Genomic DNA, 26298 nt, shown 5'->3' on the forward strand with positions numbered 1-26298 from the left:
CGACGCCACACCGCGACACAAACATCGTCCCAGTCGCTGGCCCAGCGCGCTATCGCCACTCCGAGCAACATAACAAAGGCAGAGAGCTTTGCGTGGCACTGTCCCACTGCAGGTTATAGCAATTGCGCTTGGAACGAAACCAAAACTGCCAAAAATCTTGTAGACTAGTTCGCCAGTCAACAGAATGCCAATCCGAAGCCTGTACTTGCCATCATTCCCATGATGGTTGAACGATCGCAGCGCCAGATTTCCCTCTAGGTATACTAATATGAAACTCTATGGGCTAAGCGCACTGCGGCTCTCTGAGGACAGTTGCGTTTGGCTTAGGTTTAGCGCGGCATAGGCACCAAATCGGAAATTTGAACTGCGCGCCACGGTGACGCGCCACGGTGACTGCGCCTAAGGTCCCTCTATAATTGATTGAGGGACTTTAACATGCTTTAACTGCGCCAACTGCGCGCCACGGTGACGTGCAGTGCGAGGCATTGGAGGAGGAAGGGGAGCACAGCTGACGTCGTGTTTGATTGCCGATAACTCCGCTTCCGCTGAACGCATTGAAGTAGTTTTTGCGGCAAAGTGGTTCTGAAATACCCTATCTTCACTTCAAATGTATTTCTCCACTTCGATAAAAAGTGGTTCAGGGCTTCTTCAAACGCCTGCTTCAATTCCACCGTGGGTCGGCTCGGTATTGCACTATCTTCGGGATCAGCCCACGTAGGGAAAATTGGTCTACGCGCGGACGCGTTATGCCAGATCCTAGCCACAGACAGCTTCGCTGTAGCAAGAGTTAATTCATGAATTTTGCTTAGTCTTCTGAGGGCTTGTAAGGACAAGGAATGCGCGAATAACATTGGCTTCCAACCGCGAGTGACGTCACGACGATGTCCTCTCGCAACACCTGGCGCGCTAGCGGAACGGAAGGTGCTCCGTTTCGGCCGCTCTGCTCCGTCAAAGCGCGCTCGTGTACGTGGCGTCGTTTCACTGCTTCAGACGACAGACGCCGGCTTTCTCGCTCGATTTGACGCTTTCGCATCGAAAAACACCTGGTATATATTTTTCTTTTTCTGAAGACCGCAAGTCCCTTCACACGTTATATTCGTGATCGCTTTATTTACGTGCGAATACGGATGTTTCTTTTTTTCTGTATCTTACACTCCATATTTTATTTTCAGGATAGAATTACAACACTAATAAAATAAATGCTTAGAGATCTATGACGTACCAAACTATGCACTCTGAATCACTCGTCTGGAGTGGTCAATCGGCCGATTTGGCCGACGCATTTCGAGAAAAAAAGAAAGCGCAGGCCGACGCCCCAATGAGACCACGTGTGGCCAGGCCGCATGCTAGGTCGATGCGCTATCGTAGAAACACAAGTGAAACCTTGCGGATGTTGGCTCAATCCGTAGCCGGCCACTCGACCACTCTAGTCAACATCTATTGTTCTCCGGATCCAGCCGTCCTGCGGGGAGACGCATTTCTCTAGAGAAGTGTAATTCAGACTGTACGTACACCCGTGAGCAAAAGTATACGGGCCAGGGATTGCGCGATGAAACTAATTTTCCCCCCTGTCTGTGAATGCAACTTGATATTAAATTCTGCAGTGCGAACTTGCCATTACGAATTTTCTATACTCCGTTCCATACATAGCAGTCAACGCTGTGGGGCTAGAGAGACTTCTTGCAGAAGCTTTTCTCGCACTTGGATATAGGTCGTTGTTTCTTGACCGCAACAGTGCACAATTGTTTTTTGTATAGGCTCAGTATTGAATGAAACAAGTTTGTATACGGCTGCTAACGCGTTGTTTTAGATCATTTTTATTTTTGTTGTTCGTTTCGGGTTCTTTTTATTTGCATGCCCGCGCGAGCGAAGCATGCACGGAACGCCGCGCAGTGAAAACTTTTCTTGACCGAACTTGACCGAACTGACTTTTCTTGACTGAACTGCTACGGATGGAACGGAGTATAGTACACTCGTAAGTTTCCGTTTATGCGCGTTAATTACGAAGAAATTATGTTTTTTTTTTCGGCGACCCTGTGGTCCGTGTACTTTTGCTCACGGGTGTACATAATGCAACACACACACACGGAACAACATTGAAAACTTTAAATGGGAATTAGAACAGTACTAAGACCATATAATATATATTCCACAGAAATAAGTTTCGTAATTAAATAAGCTAAATAAAGCATTCAGAACGGGTAACCATATACACAGCTAATCTTCGGTCCCCCCCCCCCTTTTTTTTTGAAGCACAAGATAGCATTTCCGTTTTTTTTTAGTGGCACGAGCATGAGTGACACTCGTTTCTTGCGCAGCACTTCCAGTTCATCTCCTGAGACGACCGGGGAGGAAATTCAAAATAAAGCAGAACAATATAGAAAAAGAAATAGTACAGTACAAAATTCATGGGTTTCATTATAGATATGATATCAGAGGATAAGTTAGAAGTTGATCATTTACTGAAGTGTTTGGAATAAATATAATTAGAAATCATTTAGACAGTTGGAGAGGAAATTAAAACTAAATCGGAACAAAACAGAAAGACAAATAGTACAGTGCAAAATTCATGGGTTTCATTATAGATATGATATCAGAAGATAAGTTTAGTTACAAGTTGAGTTACTGAAACGTCTGGAATAATCAGAAATAACTGATTACCGCCCATCAAAGCACAGAATCGTAGACTTTAGAGACCCGCCACGTGAGCACGACTTTGGTGAAATTCCTGGAAATCCGGAAGTAATGACGTCGCACACAAGAAGGTGGCGTCATATTTAACCGGCTAATTAGTGGAAAACGGTTGCCTCCAAGTTCGGTTCGTGCGCTGCGTTCGCTTAAAGTCAACCTAAAGAACACCGACGCCGAGGTGCGAGTACTACTAAAGAGTAATCGCCTACCACTTTCTTTTTTGTAGTTATGCAATAAAATGTATGTCGTACGCACACAATATACAGTACATCGCCAATGGCGTGGCAAATCCGCCAGCTGGTGCACACATTAAAGTGATTGCTGCAATTCACTGGTAATGTGCTAGCTTGAGAAACCATCTCTTGGGTTTGGCAGCAGATGAAACTACATATTCACTGCTTAGCTTTGGTCGTGACTGATTTGGAAAGCACTTAAGCGCGAGCCATCATTTTATAATGCAAAGCATTCTTTGCCAACTTCGGGCACTTTGAGCGTAACTAGCAGTCTGGATTCCTTCACCGCGGTGCTGGATGTGCCTACCAACTTGAGCCGCTGGGTATGTGCTCGCGTTCTTGGTGCTGTTGTAGTCGCGGCATCGTCATCCGAGCTTCGGCATTCGACTCTCGGCTCTGACTATCGCGTACTACCTGCGCTCGAGCCAGGTGACACGCGTAATATCGGCTGCGGAATGCTGGGCGGCGATTGCCTCCGTAGGAACAGCGATTGAAAAAGCAAGTTTCGCACGAGCGTTGGATTTCCGATCGCCGCACGGCAACGTGCCGCCTCCTCGTTCCTCTCCACGCTCGAGCCGCATTTTCACGGCCCTGCATGCTCGTATTTCATTACCAGGTCATTTGATCACGCATCGAGGCCTGCTCTTTCGTGCTGCACACGGAGTCTGCGTAGAACGCTGCGCCGAACTCCAGCATGGCAGCGTCATTACAGCGACTCGGATCGACGACCCCAGCTTTTGACGCTAACAAAGATCTTTAAAAAAAGCGCAGTTTTGACGTGCGTCAAATCGGACTCTGTGAGCAGCTTGAAGGTGGCGTACTAGATGGTACTACTAGGCGCAGGGAAAGAGGAACGTGTTCGCAATGATCGAGCAGGCAAGCCCACGCTCTTTCTGACCCTAAGCACGGCCGAGCTCTACAATGAGCACCTGCTCGAACTCATCGAGAGTTAAGGAGCTGGTCGAGACGTACCGTAGGGTTGACACCATAGCATCAACTTGTAAAATGCTTCGCATAACTTCAAATTCCACAGTACCTGGTCTCCGCATAACTCTTTTTTATCCTTATACCTTCAATATAAATGTCTCCTTCCAAAATTAAACGTTGTACACAAGCCAGCCGTGTGATATGCGTTTCTCCCGCTTGTCCTCGTTTAATTCTTTCTCGCAGTTTTAACCTTCCGGAAATTCAAGAAGGATTTTCGAGGATAGCAGGTAATTTTTTGTAGGAAAGAAACTACGATAACTAATACTAGTATTCTGACCAAGTGGAGTGAGGATTGGCTCTCGTATCACCAAGCGCACAGCAAACCAGTGCATAGCACGCTAAACGAATCTGAAACCTGGACTAAAACAAACTGTGAGAACATTTGTTAGTCTTACCATTATAACGTTTCCGTGGTATAAGCACAAGGAACGACGTAGATTTACATAGCGCACGCTTCTATCACGACCGGCCGGCGTGTAAACACGCACGCAATCCTTGTCCAGGAGCATAGTACAGCTGCGAACAGTCATTTTCACTATTCCATGTGGCCGTTCGTTACTGGAAAGTTCCGGGCTCGCAGCGATAAAGAAAGGAAATGCATCAAGGCAGATGACGATTATTGTTGTGTGGCAGAAGGGGCACGCCAAAGGGTGTGAACTGTTCTTAGAGTGTATGACTGGTGTGACAGTTATTGACCTGTAGGATTTTTAATGTTGTCCTTGCTTCCCTTACCTTTGTAAACTAACTAATATCATTCTGCTTGATTTCCAGTCCTGTGGGACATCTCCCTCTACTACTATTTGTTCAATAAGTTGTCGTAATTTTTTTTCCCCGGAAAAACACAATGCCCCTTCCATATCTGCAACTGTTCCCTCTGCAATGCGGGCAAATGTCACTTTTTCATAGCATAAATGCACCACTGCTCCATGGCTTCACTAGCGAGCAACTTCAGCAACCGAAATAGGCGCCCATAGAAAGAACCACCATAGAATAAAGAAGCGGGGAACCACGACATTCACGCCACTGTATTCACGCATGGATGGATGGATGGATTGCGGCTACACCCTTTGTAACGGGCGGCGGCTGGCGCCACCTAGCCTTTTGCTCCCCCTCCAATTTTTTTCTTCGTTTCTTTATATCCCCTTCTCCTTTAACTAGTTTTCACTCCCCTCCTCCCCCCAAAATAAATATTTAAAAAAGTATAGAAAACTTTATCTCCCCGATTTATGGTATTATCTCTCCCTTGACTTCCTCCACCAATCCTCTAGACTCCCCTTCGTTACTGCCACTCTTTTCTCGTCTATTTGCCCTCGTTCCCCGGAAAAACACAATGCCCCTTCCATATCTGCAACTGTTCCCTCTGCCAGAGTCGGGGGAAGGTCTGTGCATTTCAGCACTATATGCTCTGTGGTCTCCATTTCGGCTCCGCAAGCTGTGCACAAAAGGTCCACGTCTTCAAATTTAGCCCTGCATGTTTTCGTTCTCAAAACCCCCGTCCTATAGCTTCGAATAATAGTGAGTTGACCCGCGAGTTATCAAAAAAGAGCTCTCTCTTAATCTCTTGTTTTTGTGACCTATACATAGATAGTGCTGGCTTTCTGAGCATTCTTTCTTCCCACATTTTTCTTTCCGTCTCCTTCACCTCCTTTCCCACACTAGAACCACGTTGGACCCCCTCCCTCGGCTGTAGGTATCTATCTCTCAGCTTCCTTGTTCTGAGTGTCCACTTTGTGTTCAAACTTTTCATGTATAGATATTTGCACACTTTTCCTGCCCACCTTTTTTCCTCCAGTGCTGGGAGTCTCTGATTTTATTAAAACGGCTGTTGTACACGACATAAGTCCGCCGACATTTAGAATATGCCTCATCCGTTTGGGATCCTCATCAGATCACATTAATTAAGGAAATTGAATCAGTGCAAAATCACTCTGTTCGTTTCATCTTAGCTAACTACCATCGCACTGCTTCTGTTACGTTAATGAAGAGTGCCCTTCAAATTCTATTATCTCTTCCCAGAAAATAATCACGCAATTCCCTTTTTCCCAATATCTGCTACCACAACGCATCTCTTCGCCCTCTTTGGATCCATCCTGCGCGTAATTATTCGGCTCGTCGTGACCACTTACATAAAGTTAGCGTACCCCGTCATAACACCGTCGCGTGCTCACAATCATTCTTTCCTAGGACTTCAGTCGAATGGAATAATCTACCTACATCTGTGGTAGGAAAGGTTGCTGCTTCCTGGCTGTAGTCTAGTGTCGCAAAATGGGCAAGTGCAAAGCCACACCATAGTGCTTCGGAAGCGGTACGTAAATATTGTGAGCATTACACCTTCATCTTCATTTGTATATATATTCATTATCATGGCCAGCGTCATCGTATTCAGCGCGCGACCTACGCAATAAACCGTTGAGGCTTAACAGCTGTCTCGCAAGTGGTGGAGGCTGCTTTCGATTCCTTGGTCCTCTACGCCTTCGAGTTTCTCTGGAGCTTCGTTTAGGCCGCCGCTTGCTCCACGAGGAGGATCTTCTTGGGCCACGATGCCCCAAGAAGATCCTCCAGGAGCCTCCGGCGTTACCGTCTCTCCCTCACCGGTCGTTCGTTTATGGATCGTCAGCACGCGGCAGCGCGATCCCACCATGTTCGCTGGCCTTCGTAGTGACGACGTCGATGACTGGCTGGACAATTATGACCGCGTGAGTGAGTCTAACCGGTGGGATGACATGCACAAGCCTCGCAACGTCGCATTCTACCTCACTGACGTTGCCAGAACTTGGTTTCTCAACCACGATAGCACCTCGCCTGACCGGGCGGCATTCAAACACCAGCTTCGGCAGATTTTTGGCGCTCCCAACGTCCGCTCTGAGATCGCCAAGAAAAAGCTTGACGGACGCACGCAAAATATGATGACGAAATACTCGTAGGAGGCCACTAGCGTCCTAGCTAGCACTGCATCAGATGGGCTTAAAAGTACTTGAAGACGTTCAGCAATCGTGACAGCCGACGCAGCCTTTCGAAAGAGTGAGAGAGTTCGCAAGTGCCTGTCGTCTGCGAGAAAAGTCTCGCGTTTGCAGCGAGCAGGCGTCGTAGCAGACGACACTTGTAGCATTGCGGTCAAAGGCGCAACGCTTCGTCACAATACACCATTTTTTATTTCCAGAAATACTTGATGAGTATTTTTATATAACTACATGCACGGTTCTTTTGCTGTTGCAAAAATGAATAAATAATTATTCTTTGGCGTTAAATCGGGAACAGAATCGCACAAGTATGCATACCCTGGTGTGTCCTGGTGACAAACCATAGTAAACCATGCTTCCATCTCAAAGTCATACAAAGTTTATGTAGCGTGTTGTACATTATATAAGATACTGCAGAAATATAATTAGATTTTACGCGATATTATTTGAGTATAGCTTTGTTTACTGCGCCAGAAGCAAACGCCACTAGTCTAAAGACCGAAGTCAATCCGAAGCCTGTACTTCCCATCATTCCCATGTAGGTTGAGGCAACGCTCATGAGAACCCTCGTAGATACTAGCGCCACATTTCTCTCTAGGGTATTTATTTAGAAACTCTATGTCCCAAGATCTCTTCACGTTCTGCCCATTCCTCCATTCTTATTTTCACCATCTGCATTGCTACTCGGACTGATGTGACAGTTATTGACCTGTAGGATTTTTAATGTTTTCCTTGCTTCCCTTACCTTTGTAAACTAATATCATTCTGCTTGATTTCAAGTCCTGTGGGACTCTCCCTCTACTACTATTTGTTCAATAAGTTGTCGTAATTTTTTTTTTTACTTTTCTGGCCCAATATGTTTATCAATTGCATAGGTATGCCATCAGGTCCTGTCGCTGTTCCCACGGGGACCTTGTGTTCAATTCTGTGCCATTCCTTACTCGTCATCCCACTGTTCTCCTCCTCTAATTATGTCCTGCTGTCGTCATTGTTCTCCATTTCGCTAGCCACTGGCTCTGCAAATGCTGCTTCTGTTAATTGTTGACCTAATATATTCCTGAGCTTCCTCTCCCTCTACCTTTGTTCATTCTGGTGTGGTCAGTGAGTGCTGAACCACCTCTGTCTTGTTATTCTGTTGCCTTATGTGTTCCCAAAATTTCTTAGAGGCATTTCTGTCTTTTTTTCGTATCTCTAACAACCACTGTACCCCAACTTCTGCTATCTTGGCTTGAACTAATGCCAATGCTTCTATTTTCGTTGCAAGGTAATTCCCCCATTTTGTCTCCACCTCTTCTGGTGTGGCTCCCCTTTTCTTAATTGGAAACATTGGTTGCGCTTTCTAGATAATCACATGTAAGAAGACAGGACAGGCGCAATCCCGTCTTCTTACAATCCTGTATTCTTACATTGCGCCAGCTGTCCTGTCTTCTTACATGTGATTGTCTAGAAAGGGCAACCAATGTTTCCAATTACAATGAACCAACTTGCCCAACAACGCATTCTGCTAATCCCCTTTTCTTAGCTGCTCTGTGTTTTCTGCACGCATCTTTGCGTTGCTCTATGGCCTCCTTAACTTCTCGGTCCCACCAGCTTTTCGGTTTGTTTTCCCTACTTACGTCCTAGTTTCTTAATCTGTCCCTTCTCTAGCTCTCGTTTAAAAATACCTATTAACTCGTCGTATGTCCATGCCCTTTGCGGTTGCTTGGATACCATGTATCATGCTTTCAATGTTCCCGTTCAGCATGGATGGGTGGATGGATGGCGGCTATACCCTTTGTAACGGGCGGCGGCTGGCGCCACCTAGCCTTTTGCTCCCCCTCCTATTTTATTATTATTCTTTTTTTTCCTTTCTTTATATCCTCTTTTTCTTAACCTAGTTTTTACTCCCCTCCTCCCCCCAAGATAACTATCTAAAACAGTAAAGGAAACTTTATCTCCCCGATTTATGGTATTATCTATCCCTTGACTTCCTCCACCAATCCTCTAGCCTCCTCTTCGTTACTGCCACTCTTTTCTCGTCTATTTGCCCTCGTTCCCCTGGAAAACCTAATGCCCCTTCCATATCTGCCCCTGTTCCCTCTGCCAGGGTCGGGCGAAGGTCTGTGCATCTCAGCACTATATGCTCAGTGGCAGTGGCGTAGCAACAGGGGGGGCCGGGGGCCCCGGGTACACGAGGGCAGTAGGGGGGGTGGGGGGTGTCTTATACGTCTGAAGACACCCGAAAATTGTCGATATCCTCGCCTTCCTCGACTTCACTCGGGGGAGGGGGGGGGGGTTGACAGAAGAGCTAAGGGCCCCGGGTGCCAGACGACCTAGCTACGCCACTGCTCAGTGGTCTCCATTTCGGCTCCGCAAGCTGTGCGCCGAAGGTCCACGTGTTCAAATTTAGCCTTGTATGTTTTCCTTCTCAAAACCCCCGTCCTAGCCTCGAATAATAGTGAGCTGCCCCGCGAGTTATCAAATAAGAGCTCTCTCTTAATCTCCTGTTTTTGTGACCTATACATTGATAGCGCTGGCTTTCCGAGCATTCTTTCTTCCCACATTTTTCTTTCCATCTCCTTCACCTCCTTTCCCACACTAGAACCACGTTGGACCCCCTCCCTCGGCTGTAGGTATCTATTCCTCAGCTTCCTCGTTCTGAGTGTCCACTTTGTGTTCAAACTTTTCATGTACAGATATTTGTACACTTTTCCTGCCCACCTTTTTTCCTCCAGTGTTGGGAGTCTTTGTTCAAATTTTAGTTTACTTATTGCCTCTCTACCTACGAAAGACGTCGATCCCATGTCCCCATGCACTCCCTCAATTGGGGTGTTCCCGTGTGCTCCTAAGGCCAACCTGCCTGCACTTCTCTGTCTCGTTTCTATGCATGCCTGAACTTCCGATTTCATGCACAGTACTGAATTTTCGAATGTGAGGCCAGGTACCATAACCCCTTTCCATACGCCCCTAACCACCTCGTACCTATTATAGTTCCAATGTGCCTTGTGTTTCATTACAGCTGAGTTCCTTTTCACTTTTTCAATCATAGTTTTTTCCTGTTCTTCCAAGTACTTATTGCCCTCGTTTAGCCATATGCCCAAATACTTGTATTTTTCAACATGATCAATCTTAGTGCTTCGTATTTCCAATGGTTCCCCCCTTTCTTCATTGCATACTATTATCCCAGACTTCTCTCTACTGAATTGCAGTCCCAATTTTTCTCCCTCCTCTCCACATATGCTCATTAGTTCCTGTAGCCCTACTCGGGTGTCAGCAAGCAGTACAATATCATCTGCATACATCAGTCCGGCTAGTACTTGAGCTACCATCTGCCCAATTCCAGCATATAGCTTATGTCGGTTCCTGTTGTGCTCTGTTCTAGTCTCTTTTCCATTTGGCTCATGTAAATCATAAAAAGCAGAGGCGACAATGGACAGACCTGCCTGAGACCTCTTCTTATTTTAGCTGGCTTTGTAGTTTCCCCCTCCCATGTTATCTCTACCTCATTATCTGTACAAACTTGTTGTAGGAACTCAATCATCTTTCTATCTAGACCATATTCCCTCAACTGGCTCCATAACTTTTCTCGGTTTACATTATCATAAGCTCCTCTAATGTCTAAAAAAGCTATCCATAGCGGTTTCTGCCTGGCTGTCACTATCTCTATGCACTGTGTTATAACAAATAAATTATCATCTAGCCTTCTGTTCCTTCTAAATCCATTCTGCAGTTCTCCCAAGATCTCTTCACGTTCTGCCCATTCCTCCATTCTGTCCTTCACCATCTGCATTGCTACTCTGCATATGACTGATGTGATAGTTATTGGCCTGTAGGATTTAATGTTGTCCTTGCTTCCCTTACCTTTGTAAACTAATATCATTCTGCTTGATTTCCAGTCCTGTGGAACACCTCCCCCTACTACTATTTGTTCAATAAGTTGTCGTAATTTTAATTTACTTTTCTGGCCTAATATGCTTATCAATTTCATAGGTATGCCATCAGGTCCTGTCGCTGTTCCCACGGGGACCTTGTGTTCAATTCTGTCCCATTCCTTACTTGTCATCCTTCTGTACTCCTCCTCTAATTCTGTCATGCTGTTGTCATTGTTCTCCATTTCGCTACCCACTGGCTCTGCAAATGCTGCCTCTATTGTTAACCTAATATATTCCTGCGCTTCCTCTCCCTCTACCTTTGTTCCTTCTGGTGTGGTCAGTGAGTGCTGAACCACATCTGTCTTCTTACTCTGTTGCCTAATGTGTTCCCAAAATTTCTAAGAGGCATTTCTGTCTTTTTTTCGTATCTCTAACATCCACTGTACCCCAACTTTTGCTATCTTGGTTTGAATTAATGCCAATGCTTCTCTTTTCATTGCAAGGTAATCCTCCCATTTTTTCTCCACCTCTTCTGGTGTGGCTCCCCTTTTCTTCGCTGCTCTGTGTTTTCTGCACGCATCTTTGTGTTGCTCTATGGCCTCCTTAATTTGTCGGTCCCACCAGCTTTTCGGTTTATATTTTCCCTGCTTACTTCCTAGTTTCCTAATCTGTCCCTTCTCTAGCTCTCGTTTAAAAATACCTATTAAATCGTCGTATGTCCATGCCCTTTGTGGGTGCTTGGATACCATGCTTTCAATGTTTTTCGCCACTTCTTGTAGCTGCCTGTCATTCAATTTGCTCATACCTTTCCTTTCTTTAGTTTCTACCAGTGGTACTGTCCTTCCGAAACTGATTTTGATTCGTTTGTGATCACTCCCCAGGCTTTTTGTACCTTCCTCATCAATTTCCATACATCCCAACCGTTCATACAGCTTGTGGGACATTAGGCAGTAGTCGATTGTCGAGTGGGTGTTATTTCTTTCCCATGTTATTTTCCCATCGCATTTAATTTCAGTATTAACTATCACAAAATCATGAGCCTCACAAAAATCCACTAACATCTGCCCTGTTGCATCTGTTGCCCCGTCAAAGTATTCCAAATGTGCATTCATGTCCCCTAGGATGATTATCTCCCGTTTCATAGCTAACTCCCTGATGTCCTTGGCCATACATTTGAAATGTTTTGCATTCTCCTCCTTCGACTCATTCCCCGTTTTTAGATACACAACTCCCAGGATTGTCTCAACATTCCCTACGGTGCCCTTGAGCCACATGTGCTCACTGCAGCTCTCCCTTACCCTTTCCCAGTCCTGTCCCTTCACTAGCGCCCCAAGGCCTCCTCCTCTGCGTTCTTTCCTTTTTCTGTTGCACCCAACCCAGGTGTATCCCGCAATGAATGGTGGCTCTCCGTCATCTCTTAAATGGGTTTCGGGAACTCCATATACCTGAAAATTTTCTGTTTGTAACTGTTCTTCTATTTTGTCCCACTTAATGCGATTTCTTCCCGCCTGCATGTTGATGAACCCCACATTTACTGCCTTCTTCCTCTTCCTCCTCTGTGCTCCTGTCCTGGTCCCCCCCTCCCCTGTCCATCTGTTACGTTTTGGCTTGCAGGGTCGCCCTGCGCGCCTACAAAAAAGCCTGAGCCCTACGACCCACCCTCGTTCCTACCTGCCATCCCGCTGGTGTAGTGTAGTGAATGCCATCCGGGCCGAAAGGGGGGTAGTTTTCCCCCCCAATCATTCTGTTCACCTCCACCACATCACACTTGAGGGCTCGCCCCAACTCCCTAATCACTACATTTGCCGCCACTACCTGTTCTTCAATGAAAGGGCCCTGTCCCCTGACCTCTGGGACAGTACACAGGGCAATCTGCTCCGCCTCAGAGGTCGCCCTTAATTTCGCCACTCCCTCTTGAATGTGCCTGCCCAGCATTCGCCCCCTATTCTGCAGGACGTCATTCACCCCAGCGTGCAAAATTACCAGGTTTCTTCCCTCTCTGTTTTCATTCAGTTTGCTTTTGGCTCTCTCCGCCACAGCTTCGAATGCTTCGAAGGAGTGCTGTTTGCATTCGCGATACGTTGGAGCTTCCAACGACCCATACCTTTCTGTCTTCAAGCAAATCTTGCCTCCCTCCTGTCTGTCGGCTGGGACTTGCCTGCCTCCTCGCCTTCTCTGCCTCCTGTCGTCTCATCCCTCTGTACCTGTGTCTCCCGCGGTCGCCACGTTAACGTGTCCGTCCTGCTTCCTTTTCCTTCAGTTTCTGCTGTGCCTCCCTCTCATCTCTTTAAATTGTTTTTCCAATTGCTGCCCTTTCTCTCGCTCCTCACTCCATTTCCGTTCTACAGCCTCCATTCTTGAGGCCCACTCCCTCTCGACCCTTTCCTCAAACTCTGCGCGTTTCGTTTTTTCTTTCTCGAGTTCCTCCTTTGTCCTCGCCATTTCACTCTTTAGCTGCTTCTCCAAATTCTCAATGACCTTACACAGCCTGCACACGAAGCCGTTCCCTTCCGCCTCCGCCACGGTTTTGAATGTCGTTTCATCCAAATAACACCATCGTTCACACCTCTCACACTGGACGAGGTCCCTACCTTCCTCCTTGGCTTTTCTAGCCGGCCGTCCCATTCTCTTGTCCTACTGTTATGTAACAGTAAAAGCGAGGAAAAAAAATTACTATAATAAAGACCACTAGGAATCTCTAGAAGAATAAAGAGAGCTAGTAAACTAACCAAACTAATAACCAGGAGAAAAAAAGAACAAAAGGACAAAAAAAAACACACTTTTAGCGCTAACTATTAAACCTTTAGTCCTGACTGTTATGTGTTGGCCACGACCTACTTTGGCTTCTCCTGGCTTCGCAGTGCTCCAATTCTCTGCAACCTACGTTACTATGCTGTCCCTATCTCCATTCAGATTTGCCGCCGCTGCAATTAGAAATAAAAATAGAAAAAGAACTTAACTGTCGGCATCCGTCCGTCTCGGCTCCGTCTCCAGCTCCCATATTCCCATAGAGTTTGTTCTACTAACTCTATGCATATTCCCGTTGCTGATGTCTAATGCGATGGCGGTTGCTCGAGTCGCTCTCTCAAGTAATTCTAGCCACTGTACTCAAGTGTCCAAATCCACGGTTATGATCTTATACCAATGCTTTTGCTGGTACAATTCGTCAAACGCGAATGCAATTCGTCAAACGCGAATGCATGAGCGCAGACGTTGAGTTTTGGACAAGTAAGGTGTGCGTATGAAGGCGTGGGTGGTGTCCAAATCCACACCCAGCGACAGCTTTATTTATCAAAAGTCGTGATCTTGCTAAGTGCATACGCCGAGAGCAATAAGGTGCCATATACGTCGTGTATTATAGTTTTACAATATTGAATTATAGCCTTTGAGACCAAGCAGTGCCGGGTGACAAATCTCGGAGCTCGTGACATAATACGTCAATCTTGTGAAAAGAGCAGGGTTAGTGATCTCACATAATTTATCCACCTTAATGCATACTTATTCATGTCATGTCTATTAAGTTCGTATTAGGGCTGTACTAAAGGAGGCGTTGTCTGTGCTTATGCTTGTATCCATCTGTCCAATCAGCGCTCCGAGATTACTTTAAGGCAAAGACTGCTACGAGAGACTGCTGCAACGCGGTGCTCCCCAGACGACCCCACACAGTATCGGCTCCTGCAACGCACGGAAGTGACGTCACGAAATGTCAACGTCACATGCACGCGTATTTTCGTTTTTTCGAGGGCGCGCGGTTTGATTATTTGTTCGCACGTGACATTCAGTACGCATCCCGTCAGCCGCGCTTGCGGGTCGTGCTTTTCTGCTGCCGCTGGTGCTGGACCTAAGGCCTGGTTCTGCTGCAATCACGCAAGCCTCTGACATCATCCTTTTATATGCGCGAAAGCTGCTTTGCAGGGTTATTTTATATTTGCTAGCGTTATTTATATCTATTCTAATAAGTATTTTGATGGTATTTTGATTGTGTTAGTCGCGTATTTGCCGATCTTGCTGTCCTTGTTCGCGACCGCTTGCTTTGTTGAACCCTAGCGCGGATTTCCCGGATTCAACGTATATATAGTGCTGACTAGAAGGTAGCCTCCTTTCGTTTGTGAAAAAGCTCAGATTTGATTGTGTTAGTCGCGTATTTGCCGATCTTGCTGTCCTTGTTCGCGACCGCTTGCTTTGTTCAACCCTAGCGCGTATTTCCCGGATTCAACGTATATATAGTGCCGACTAGAAGGTAGCCTCCTTTCGTTTGTGAAAAAGCTCAGATTTATTTTCTCGCAGTCTTTTTTTTCTTCTAGGTGTCATTTTAGATTGCACTGCTTGCAACATGACACTTGTTTTGGTTGCCGGTGACTCGATGGTGAAATACGCGGACCAGTATTTCCCATCGCGTCGTAGTTTGTCAGTCAGTGTTGCGCGCATAGAGGAGTAAGGATTGAGCATTTGCTGTCAATGATTGCTGACAAGCTAGCTGGTTTTGATGTTGTCATTGTGCACGTTGGCACTAACAACACTGTTGACAGTGTCAGCGTGTGCATGGACAAGTATCGCCAGCTCGCTCAGGGGATAATTGAGAGAAATCCCATGGTGCATGTAGCTTTTTCTGCCATTCTTCCTCGGGGGCAGAATCAGTACAGCTCATGGGAAGCTCAGTCTTCATGGTTGCATGACCTGAATGGTAACTGCGAAAAGATTAACAGTGCCCTGATGCAGTACTGCCACGAGTGTGGCTACACATTCCTGGGTGGTCTCGTGGACAACTGGCCCAGTTGCCTGAGCAGAGATGGTGTCCACCCGAGCCGCTTTGGTAACAAGGTGCTGGCAGACTTCCTGTACCAGGGGGCCTGCACCCTGTCCATCCATCTGGAGAGAAGCCGCATCCAGCAGTCCTACAAGGAGACCCAGGAACCTTCTTCATGGACCAGTTGGACTCGGCAGGACAGCATCCCTGCCATCTCCGAGGCTGACTTTCCCCCGCTTGGTTTGCATACTTTAATTTCTTCGCATGCAGCAAGTGGACCTTCCACAGCACCAGCTCCTGTCTGGAAAGCCAGCACTGCTCCCTTGCAGAGGCACGGCACCAACCAGCCTACCAGAACCCTTCAAGGTGCTGGATTTTCACTTGTTGGCGGTGTCCGTGTCCGTTGCAAGGGAAGCAAGGCTTGGTTCACCTGGGACAGCCTGCCTTCCCCCACTTTCCATGGCACAAGTGTACCAAGTAGGGGAAAAGCCGGCGGGAGGTCTGCTGAGCCAATGATCCCTGGTCGAGGTGCAAGCACCACTTGTGTCTGGAAAACTAGGAGAGCCACACAAAAGCATGAGAGTGCTCCTGTTGTGTGCTCACCTGTGGGGGACGGAGAGGCCAGTGCTCAAGAAGCAGCTGTGCCAGAGGCTGTCCCCCACTGTGGCGACGGGGAGTGGAAAGTGGTAGTATCGAGGAGGAGGTGGAAGGCTGCAGCACTGCACAAGCAAGAATGGAGCTGTGACCTGGCTGCAGACAGGAAAGGCAGTTCTTGCTGTGACAGCTGCCAAGTTCTTGAAGTTCGCTTCACCTTTGAAAGCAGTTGTAAGCCAGAAACAGACATGCATTGACAGTATAAAGTCCGAGTCTGCTCCTTCTGCTGTCTCTGGTAGCAAGCTTGAAGGACAAGCCAGTGCCCCTCATGACGCCATTTGTGATAGTTTTGGCAAGGTGCAGCATGTGGCTAGCAGGCAGAATAAAGACTGCTTGGTAGTTGCTATGGCTGAGTGCAGACCTGTCATAAATGGTGTTCCAAATGAGGTCATTGTCTGCAAATGCTGTAGGTCAGAAACAAATGCAAGATGGAGGGCAGATGACGAGCAATCCTGGCACAGAGGCTGGTGACCTTGACAAAGCTGCGTGCATTGCTCCCACGCGACGTAGGTGTTGTGAGGCTGCTTTGACATCCAGCTGCAGGCCTGCCAGCTCTGATGCCCAGGCTGTTTGTGAAGGAGCTGGTGCTAACACAACCAGAGTTCCTAACACTGTCACTTTATTGCATGGTGGAGGCAGCAAAGTTTATTTAAATGCAACATTTGATAATTTTATTTCTTTTAGGCAAAGCTTTGATGAATGGTGCAGGGAGGGCAAGAACATAGTCACAATAAGTAGGTCTCATAGAAGTCCATTTGCAACAGAATCTAAAGAGTTTGAGTATATTAGGATTTCATATAGCTGTGTTCATGGTCGTGCTATAAAACCAAGAGGCACAGGAAAGCGACCCAAGCAAGCATACAATGGTACTGGTTGTGAAATGGCAGTTTCAGTAAGCCTGTGCAAATCACCTACTCTTCACTACAAAATAACCAAGCTGCAAGCTAAGCATAATCACACCACAAAGTATTATGACTTGTATCCTCAAAGCAGGCTTCTAAACGATGCAGAGAAGGTAGAATTCTTTGATTTTGCCAAATGTAATATTGGCCCAAAGTATTTTAAAAGTTTGGTCGAACAGAAAACGGGCAAGAAATTAACTACAAAAGATGTTAACAATTACAAGCAAAGGTTTTCTATTCCTATTCGCAATGAGCAGGCTCACGGAGAAATGGTCTTGGAAAAAATAGACACCTTGTTAACAAATAATCCAAACTGGGTCATTCACTATGAAAAGAATCGAAGTAATAACCTGCAATTTGTGCTACTTCAGACAACGCACATGCGTGAGATTTTGGAAAAGTACCCAGAGATTTTATTTATTGATGGAACATATAAAGTAAACATTGAAGGCTATATCTTGTACTCTATATTGGTTGAAGATGGTGGAGGCCGCGGGAGACCTGTGTGTTATGCCTTTTTGCGGAATGAAACGACTGAAATTGTGCAGGCTATGTTTGCCAAGTTTGCAGAGTTTAACCCGTTCATTGTATCTGCTAGAGTAGTCATGATAGATAAAGACATGAACGAGCTACGCATTTTGACTAAGATTCTTCCTAATTCTGAAATTTTGTTGTGTACATGGCATGTGCTGCAATGCTTTCAGCAAAAAGTCAATGAGAAAGCTAGACTGCAGCGTGATCAGTTACTCCCTCTGTTAAAAAAAAATTGTTTATTCCTTCACTGTGCAGGACTACTTAGACAGGCTTGCTGAGCTCGAAGCTGTGGCGCCTAAAGATTTTATTTCTTATTACATGCAGAACTGGCACTCCTGTAAAGAAATGTGGGTACATGCATATCGGCAGAAACTTCCTACATTTGGTAATAACACGAATAATCGCATTGAGTGTCACAATCAAAAGATTAAAAGTTATCTCACTTCAAGCATGCATTTGGTTCAAGCCATAGAAGCATTAGTAAGTTATATTGAGAAGGATTTCTTATGTCTAAAATTTTCGAAGTTTAAGGAAATGAAGCTGAACTTAAATGTAAATGATGTCAGTGAGCCATTTCAACTAGACTTGGCCCATAATTGCACTTCTGAGGCCACAAGTAAAGTACTTGAGCAGTATAAACAGTTTAAAGAAGTAGGTTATTTGGTTACTTCCACTGCTAATTCTTATGTAGTGGCTTCAGCAAGTTCTGAGCACAGTGTTTCATTATGCCTGACGCGTTGCATGTGTGCTTTTTATAATCAGTACAGTTTGCCTTGTGCACACATTATAGCAGCTCGCCATTTTGCCCAGCAAGACCTTTTTGACAAAGCATGCATACCGGACAGGTGGTGTAAGGATCATTTCCTGAGTCACAGCTGCATGGTCTCAAGTGCCACACCAGTGGTGACAAGCAGCATTCAGCTGCTGCCATCTGTGAAGCTCGACACTGCTCAAGAAAAGTATTCTTACACCTACAAGAGGCTTTGTGAAATGTCCAAGACTGTGGCTAATGTATTATCTAATTGTGGTGAGAAGGAGCTAATGGAAAAACTTGCATCATGCGAGGCATTCTTCAGAAACTTAACCACCTTTTCTAGTAATCAAATTACAGTTAGCTTACAAGGGACACCAGCTCCATTACCCCAATCGACTGCTACAAGCAGTTGCAGGCATTCGAATAGTACAAAACTTGTTGTGCCTTTGGTAAAAGCAAGAAGAGGACGGCCAAAGAAAGTCAAAGCTGTTAAGCGTAAGTTTTTGCCATCGCAAAAGCAAATGGTAAGCCTTGCAATGGTGACAGCAGACATGTTAAATGTCTGCAAACGCTACTCTCTTTCAGATGCCGATTTAAATGCCTTAGTACAGGGCACCTCAATATCAGACAGCGTGATTAACGTAGCACAATACTTGATTCATCAAAAGTTTCCTCACTGGGATGGCTTTCAAGATGTGCTACTTGGCCATCGTTTACTATTTACTAAAGTAGAAAGCCTTTTTATTCCAATCTTGCATGTCCGAAATCCCGATCACTGGCTTACGGTAACCAATGTTGAGGCTGATGAAAACACAGTCTTTGTATATGACTCAATTGACCAAGGTACTCCTTCTGATGCCGTCAGGCAAATCTGTCACATGCTAAAATTGCAGTCACCAACGCTGACCATTTGCACTAAAGGGGCACAAAACCAGTGCAACACGCTTGACTGTGGCTTGTTTGCAATTGCAAATATGTATTATTTAGCATCAGATAGGAGACCAGAAAATTTAAACCTTAGTCAGAGTATGCTGCGCAGACATTTGCTGAAATGCATACAAAAAGGCAACATGGAAGATTTTCCACTCACAAGCTCCCCCACTACTCGTGTGCGGCCAAAAGATTGTATTTATGAGTTGCATTGTGTATGCAGGCAACCGCTGTATGGCAGAAAAGTACTGGACATTTCTTGTGCGTACTGTTCAAAAACCTTTCACAGGGAATGCCTTCGCCTTTTACCAGATGATATGGATAAAAAAATAATTGTGTGCTCTAACTCATGTTTGGCTAGTGCCAAGGAAAAAATGCACACTTGTAGTACGTAGCATTTTTCTCTTTGTACGGCTTTAGCCAAACCTGACTATAACAAACCAGCATAAAGTGAATTATCCTGTATATTGTACACACAAAACTTCCTGACTGATACTCATGCAAAACACTCACTTGTAACAGAAGCCTTTTTTTTTTTCGAACTTTTTTTTTTAAATAGTGCCTAAATGTTAGAATACTTGGAAACATACCAGCAGTGTACTTCAAGCAAGCTCCTATTGAGTCTCTATTTTGAGTGACTGGCAAACTGTTTAAGGCTAAAGATTGCTGTCTACTATGTATGGTTTTGTTTACAAAAATGCAGGTAACTCTGACTTAATTTTTCCACTGAGGACAACAAATTCATATAGGACAAACACAATACAAAAGTTTGTTTCCTTTCGTTATAGGCGCATTTGGATTTAAAGAATTACCTGATATAATGAACCTATTTTTAGTGCATAGGCCAGTTTGTTATTATCGGGTTTCAGTGTATCTACAAGCTACCAGTAAACACTGACACAAACCGGTGATGTGAAACTTTTGTTGTTCCAGAGCCCCGTTAGCAATATGCCTGTATACTTCGATGCTGTTAAGAGGTTTATTTATTCATTATCAATGCATTAACTTAGATCCATTAGCAGCTGTGCAACTGCTTTATGGTTACCTGCGGCATCGGGATTGCTTAGGCCCAACCACAAGGAACAAGTTTACAACATATTTTTGGCCGGCTATTTGATTTGATGTGGGCACAATTCAGCATCTAGAGCATCAACCCCAGCATCTCATCGTTCTTGACGATGGCAGCTGGCGTCAACAATCCGTCAGGAATGTGTTTCTTGTGGTTGAAGCTTTAATGTGGGCAGGTTCACTTTGTATTATTCAATTTGAAAACCTGATCAATCTGCTTCTAAGTAGTAGCAAGTATTTTGGATATTCAACTGTGTTACAAAATTTGCTTGCCATCGGTCTGGTACTGCTTTAGCAACCGAAATCTGTACTGACATTGCCCCATTACCTTCCCGTTGCCGCAAGTCTCTCGGCGGAGCCTGACCGCTACAGAGCGCGTTCTTGGGTGGTGGATAGAGAAAACTCTTGTCAGGAAGCTGCGCTAAGCAGCTTCATGCAAGACAGGCACTTGTGCCCGCGGACCAACAGGCTAAGAAAATCCTCAACAGCAGCACTCAGGTTGTCACAGTGACATGTTCATCTGAGAGTGCAAGTTGCAGATTCTTTTTAATCCTTTGTACTTCACCTGCGTTTTTTTCCCTCTTGTACAGGTCCACTGACGTACCAGCTGCATGCATTCACACTACCATCAAGTCATCAGGAGCGTCTGTACCTCTATCTAAATATTACACTATTGTCTAAGGTGGAAAATCAGACTTGTATATTTTGCTGTAATGGTTCTGCCAATAAAAAATTGATTATACATATTTATTTTCTTGCAAAGCTGGCATTGTGTATGTAACAGGCCAGTGCAGCATATAAGCTATAACTTTTTTCTTGCAGATGCATAACACTCACCTGCTATGAAACCAACTTGCACTGCATAGTTAATATGAAACACAGAAGATGATTGTGCACCATCTTGAGTGCCTTCGCATTTATTTAGTAGTATTTTGGATCAGCTATGCAGCAAAACTTGGCTTCCATGTTGAAGAACAAACTAGCCTACACACAAGTTTCTTTTTGCACTAACTACGTTAAGTATGTGCCAATTAATTCCTAGGCAAGTCTTTTTAAATACTGCTCCTTGATCAAGTGCTTGTCACTGTCAAAATTGAGGCAAGGTATAGCTTTGTCTACAATTTTTATTGGTTATGAACACAAATGAACAAAGACAGCGTTTAAAAAATTCATGCTAAAGGGCAGCACTCTATGACAACCCAACACTCAAGTCCAGATTACACTGTTTTGCAATAAACTCGAAAAGCACAACACACATTTACTGTTCGATTGTCTTTCACTGTTGCATGGGTGATCAAGTATTGGGCCCCTGTACCTAATCTGAGCATACTCTAAATAGTAACACAATTCAGTCATCCAAATTACATTTTTGCATGCACTATGCGTAATTTTTTTTTTTCTAGGACATTTTCTGGGTATCCCATAGACATTTCGCTGCAAGACATGTGCATATTACATGGATGTTCAGTGAACGTCTAGAAAAGGGCATTTTGAATGTTACCTGAAAACAGCCTCAATATTAATTCAAAGTTATTCTTAGTTTGTTTGACTGAAAGAATACAGCACATTTTTATGGTGTACGACAGTGTAGCCCATCTAAATGTTACTTTAATGTAGCAGAGAAATCTGCGCTGATTAAAAGAGCTATGTAAAGGTAACTTGCTTCACTACATGAAATGGGTATGAAAAGGTGACATATCTGAGGGATAAAAATAATTTCAAGTTCACAATTGGTATAACTTGGTGTAGAGCACTCACCTAAATAAACCTTCCCATTCTTTGTTCACATACTGACTTCCACTACACTATAACACTGTTGAGCATGCAACAATTTTCAATTATATAAGTAGCAAAGTGAAAGCTCATTTGTATTAAACATCTAGAGGAAAAGCTACAAAAAAAATGTGGTGTGGAGAAAACACGTAAACATGCACAACTCAAGCATTTCGTGATTAAGCGACTAGAAATTTATGGCTTTTTATTATTTCGCTGCAGGCTAAGCTAACCAATAAAAACTAAGACTTACACAGCATGCTTTGCCACATTGAAATTCATATCACCCTGTTGTTTGGATACTTCAGGTCACGTGTAGGTGTTCTAGGTACTCTAAGGCTTCCACCATAAAGTGAACCCGTATGGCTTGAAGTGCCTTTTCTCTGCACCAAGAAAGAAATGTAAATAATCATGTGCAAGTTACTACACACTTCTTTCCTTGGCATTTCAGAGTTGGTAGAGCACACTTAACATACACGTAGCGCAGAAATTTATTCGTTGACTGCCCCACTAAACATCCTACCATGCTGCGGTGAAACTATGCACTTGACCCACCCCCTTTCCCCCGTGCCTAACCCCATAGGTCATGTGCAGAGTGTCACAGAATTCTGTTTCGAGGATTCTTCGCATGTGCTAATGTTTCTCCAGCCATTGAGCTTAAGCAAATTAAAAAAAGCTAGACTAAAACATAGCACTGCTAACTGTCTAAGTATGCAATAGGTTGTGATGATTGTGACATTTCTATGCATGTGTAATCTTGCACATACTCATTTATCAAAGTGACCTTCCTATAACTTGTACCTCCCCACAAACTTGTGATTTCATGCACACTGTGACACAACCGTACACACACAACCCACCTCCAAAGTGGGTGAAATACATCCATAAGGCTATAAAGAAGTGTGTGACTGTTGGTGGGATTGAATCCTTCTAGCAAACGGCCCAATGTTCTAGCCATCATCATCATCATCAGCCTGGTTACGCCCACTGCAGGACAAAGGCCTCTCCCATACTTCTCCAACAACCCTGGTCATGTACTAATTGTGGCCATGTCGTCCCTGCAAACTTCTTAATCTCATCCGCCCACCTTACTTTCTGCCGCCCCCTTATACGCTTCCCTTCCCTTGGAATCCAGTCCGTAGCCCTTAGTGACCATCGGTTATCTTCCCTCCTCATAACGTGTCCTGCCCATGCCCATTTCTTTTTCTTGATTTCAACTAAGATGTCATTAACTCGCGTTTGTTCCCTCACCCAATCTGCTCTTTTCTTATCCCTTAATGTTACACCCATCATTCTTCTTTCCATAGCTCGTTGCGTCGTTCTCAATTTGAGTAGCACCCTTTTTGTAAGCCTGCAGGTTTCTGCACCGTAGGTGAGTACTGGTAAGACAGCTATTATATACTTTTCTCTTGAGGGATAATGGCAACCTGCTGTTGATGATCTGAGAATGCCTGCCAAACGCACCCCAGCCCATTCTTATTCTTCTGATTATTTCTGTCTCATGATCCGGATCCGCCGTCACTACCTGCCCTAAATAGCTGTATTCCCTTACGACTTCCAGTGCCTCACTGCCTATTGTAAATTGCTGTTCTCTTCCGAGACTGTTAAACATTACTTTAGTTTCCTGCAGATTAATTTTTAGACCCACTCTTATGCTTTGCCTCTCCAGGTCAGTGAGCATGCATTGCAATTGGTCCCCTGAGTTACTAAGCAAGGCAATATCATCAGCGAATCGCAAGTTACTAAGGTATTCCCCATTAACTTTTATCCCCAATTCTTCCCAATCCAGATCTCTGAATACCTCCTGTAAACACGCTGTGAATAGCATTGTAGAGATCGTATCTCCCTGCCTGACGCCTTTCTTTAGTGGGATTTTGTTGCTTTCTTTATGGAGGACTACGGTGGCTGTGGAGCCGCTATAGATATCTTTCAGTATTTTCACATACAGCTCGTCTACACCCTGATTCTGTAATGCCTCCATGACTGCTGAGGTTTCGACAGAATCAAACGCTTTCTCGTAATCAATGAAAGCTATATATAAGGGTTGGTTATATTCCGCACATTTCTCTATCACCTGATTGATAGTGTGAATATGGTCTATTGTTGAGTACCCTTTACGGAATCCTGCCTGGTCCTTTGGTTGAAAGAAGTCTAAGGTGTTCCTGATTCTGTTTGCGATTACCTTAGTAAATACTTTGTAGGCAACGGACAGTAAGCTGATCAGTCTATAATTTTTCAAGTCTTTGGCGTCCCCTTTCTTATGGATTAGGATTATGTTAGTGTTCTTCCAAGATTCCGGTACGTTCGAGGTCATGAGGCATTGTGGATATAGGGCAGCCAATCTTTCTAGGACAGTGTTCCCAACATCCTTCAACTAATCTGCTGTTACCTGATCCTCCCCAGCTGCCTTCCCCCTTTGCATAGCTCCTAAGGCTTTCTTGACTTCTTCCGGCATTACCTGTGGGATTTCGAATTCCTCTAGACTATTTTCTCTTCCATTATCGTCGTAGGTGCCACTGGTACTGTATAAATCTCTATAGAACTCCTCAGCCACTTGAACTATCTCATCCATATTAGTAATGATATTGCCGGCTTTGTCTCTTAATGCATACATCTGATTCTTACCAATTCCTAGTTTCTTCTTCACTGCTTTTAGGCTTCCTCCATTCCTGAGAGCATGTTCAATTCTATCCATATTTTACTTCCTGTGTTCTAACCGTTAACACATCATTGCACATACACTTCTCTTGTGCCAAAGTCACTCTTTAAAACATCTGGTGCGTGCAAAACGTGCCAGTTTCTCGCATTCTTCCCTCTTGACAGCTGGTACTTTGAGATGATGTGTTAGACTGCACTGCCTTTGGGATCAGACTCCATTTTCTGCTAGATCCTTCAAAGCGGTTGAAGTTCACCTACAGTGATATCACATTCAAAGTAATAAACTAACATTGTCCCAGTAAAATCCCATTAGTGGGTCCTTGCAGCTGTTTATATTATGCATTAATGTGTCATGCACATAATATGTCATGCTATCTCTTAATGTGTCAAGCACCTAGAAGCGACACCACTGTTTTTTAAGTCCAACCTTTCACCTGTCTGCCAATCATGTATGTCGGCATTATGAGCAGAGAAGAAATCATGCTCACTCGACTGGCACACCCAGCTTAGCCTGCTCAAGCTTAGTGGAGCAAGGTCTTGTTAATTCATCAATATATTAAAAACTCCATCAAAATGTGTTCACACTAAATCAGGTGTCACACTTTCAGAATGGATGGCAGGGTGCGAAGTGGAAGAATGGTAGTAGAACAGTCACGATACCACTTTGCTTGAGCAAAGTTTCAGTAGAGCTAAAACCGAGTTCAAGCATGCCTAGTGCATCAATTAATGCAGCTTTCACTGGGAAAGACATGACAGGGTGCTGAGTGCAAGCAGGACAGAGAAATGAGTTGCTGCATCATGCTGTATGAAATGGTGCCACTGTGGGCAGGAGGAAGTGGCTTGATACAGAAGAAAACGGTTCAACGAAGGATTACTCGGTTGCATGGCGATGGAGCAAAAACAGCGGCCGAGTGCACCCGCGTCTAGGGCAAGCTGCCTCGGTGTTCTCCAGTTACGGATACTAGAACTGAACACGTTGCACCATCTGGGGCGGTATGCCCCATGCTATGAAAGAACTCAGCCATCAGCAAGAGCATGGAGTTTCCTACTAAACTGAGTACAGGGACTTCCCTTGCACCACACATCGGCACACATTTCAGTGCGAACACCCAAAGCGCGTAAATTCGATGTTAGTTTGCAGTGGCGGCGCTGTGGACTCATTGTTTAGGAGCAGCAATAACTATTCGCTACTACATAATAAGCGCAAATTTTCTCGGGCGCAGTACCTAATCCCGCACTAGAAATGCTGTTTGCAAAACGCGCTACTTGTCCATCCAGACGAGGAACAGTTATAGCAAGCCGAAAGCAGACGCACTTGTTTAGATAAAAATATTGTAAAACTTGTAACCGCATCGTAAAACTCACCGTCAGACTCATCATTGTGGAAAAGCATTAGGAAGCGACTCCCACGCTTCAAATTTAAACAACGCGCATAAGAGACGCGAACTCACGAACACTACGATTCGCTAGGACATAAGAGGATTGGATTGACTTGCAATGCTTGCCCGGATCTCTTTCGTACCTGAACAATGTGGGCGTTACCGCTAGTTTTAGCA

General features: G+C 44.8%; 1 protein-coding gene and 1 long non-coding RNA gene across 2 annotated transcripts; one reads left to right on the forward strand and one right to left on the reverse strand.

Annotated features, from left to right (window-relative positions):
- Positions 1–1182: 1182 nt before the first annotated feature.
- LOC139052299 (uncharacterized) lies at positions 1183–26194 on the reverse strand. The gene is made up of 3 exons (XR_011509832.1): positions 26108–26194; positions 22338–22467; positions 1183–1462 (listed from the first exon to the last, which is right to left on the reverse strand). It is a non-coding gene; the product is annotated as an uncharacterized lncRNA (long non-coding RNA).
- Positions 14404–21092, forward strand: LOC139052312 (uncharacterized). The gene is made up of 2 exons (XM_070529407.1): positions 14404–15709; positions 20902–21092. Exons 1-2 carry the CDS (start codon positions 15181–15183, stop codon positions 21090–21092), a joined length of 720 nt encoding a protein of 239 aa, XP_070385508.1. The 5' UTR covers positions 14404–15180.
- Positions 26195–26298: the final 104 nt, after the last annotated feature.

The sequence above is a fragment of the Dermacentor albipictus genome, unplaced genomic scaffold, assembly GCF_038994185.2.
Source record: "Dermacentor albipictus isolate Rhodes 1998 colony unplaced genomic scaffold, USDA_Dalb.pri_finalv2 scaffold_21, whole genome shotgun sequence".
Classification (NCBI taxonomy): Eukaryota; Metazoa; Arthropoda; class Arachnida; order Ixodida; family Ixodidae; genus Dermacentor; species Dermacentor albipictus.

Excerpts from the sequence above, each read along its gene's own strand:
- LOC139052312 (XM_070529407.1), top strand. The coding sequence starts at position 15,181 with ATGATTGCTGACAAGCTAGCTGGTTTTGATGTTGTCATTGTGCACGTT. Across the intron at positions 15,710-20,901 it reads GGCTGACTTTCCCCCGCTTG|GTCCACTGACGTACCAGCTG; the intron begins GTTTGCATACTT and ends CCTCTTGTACAG.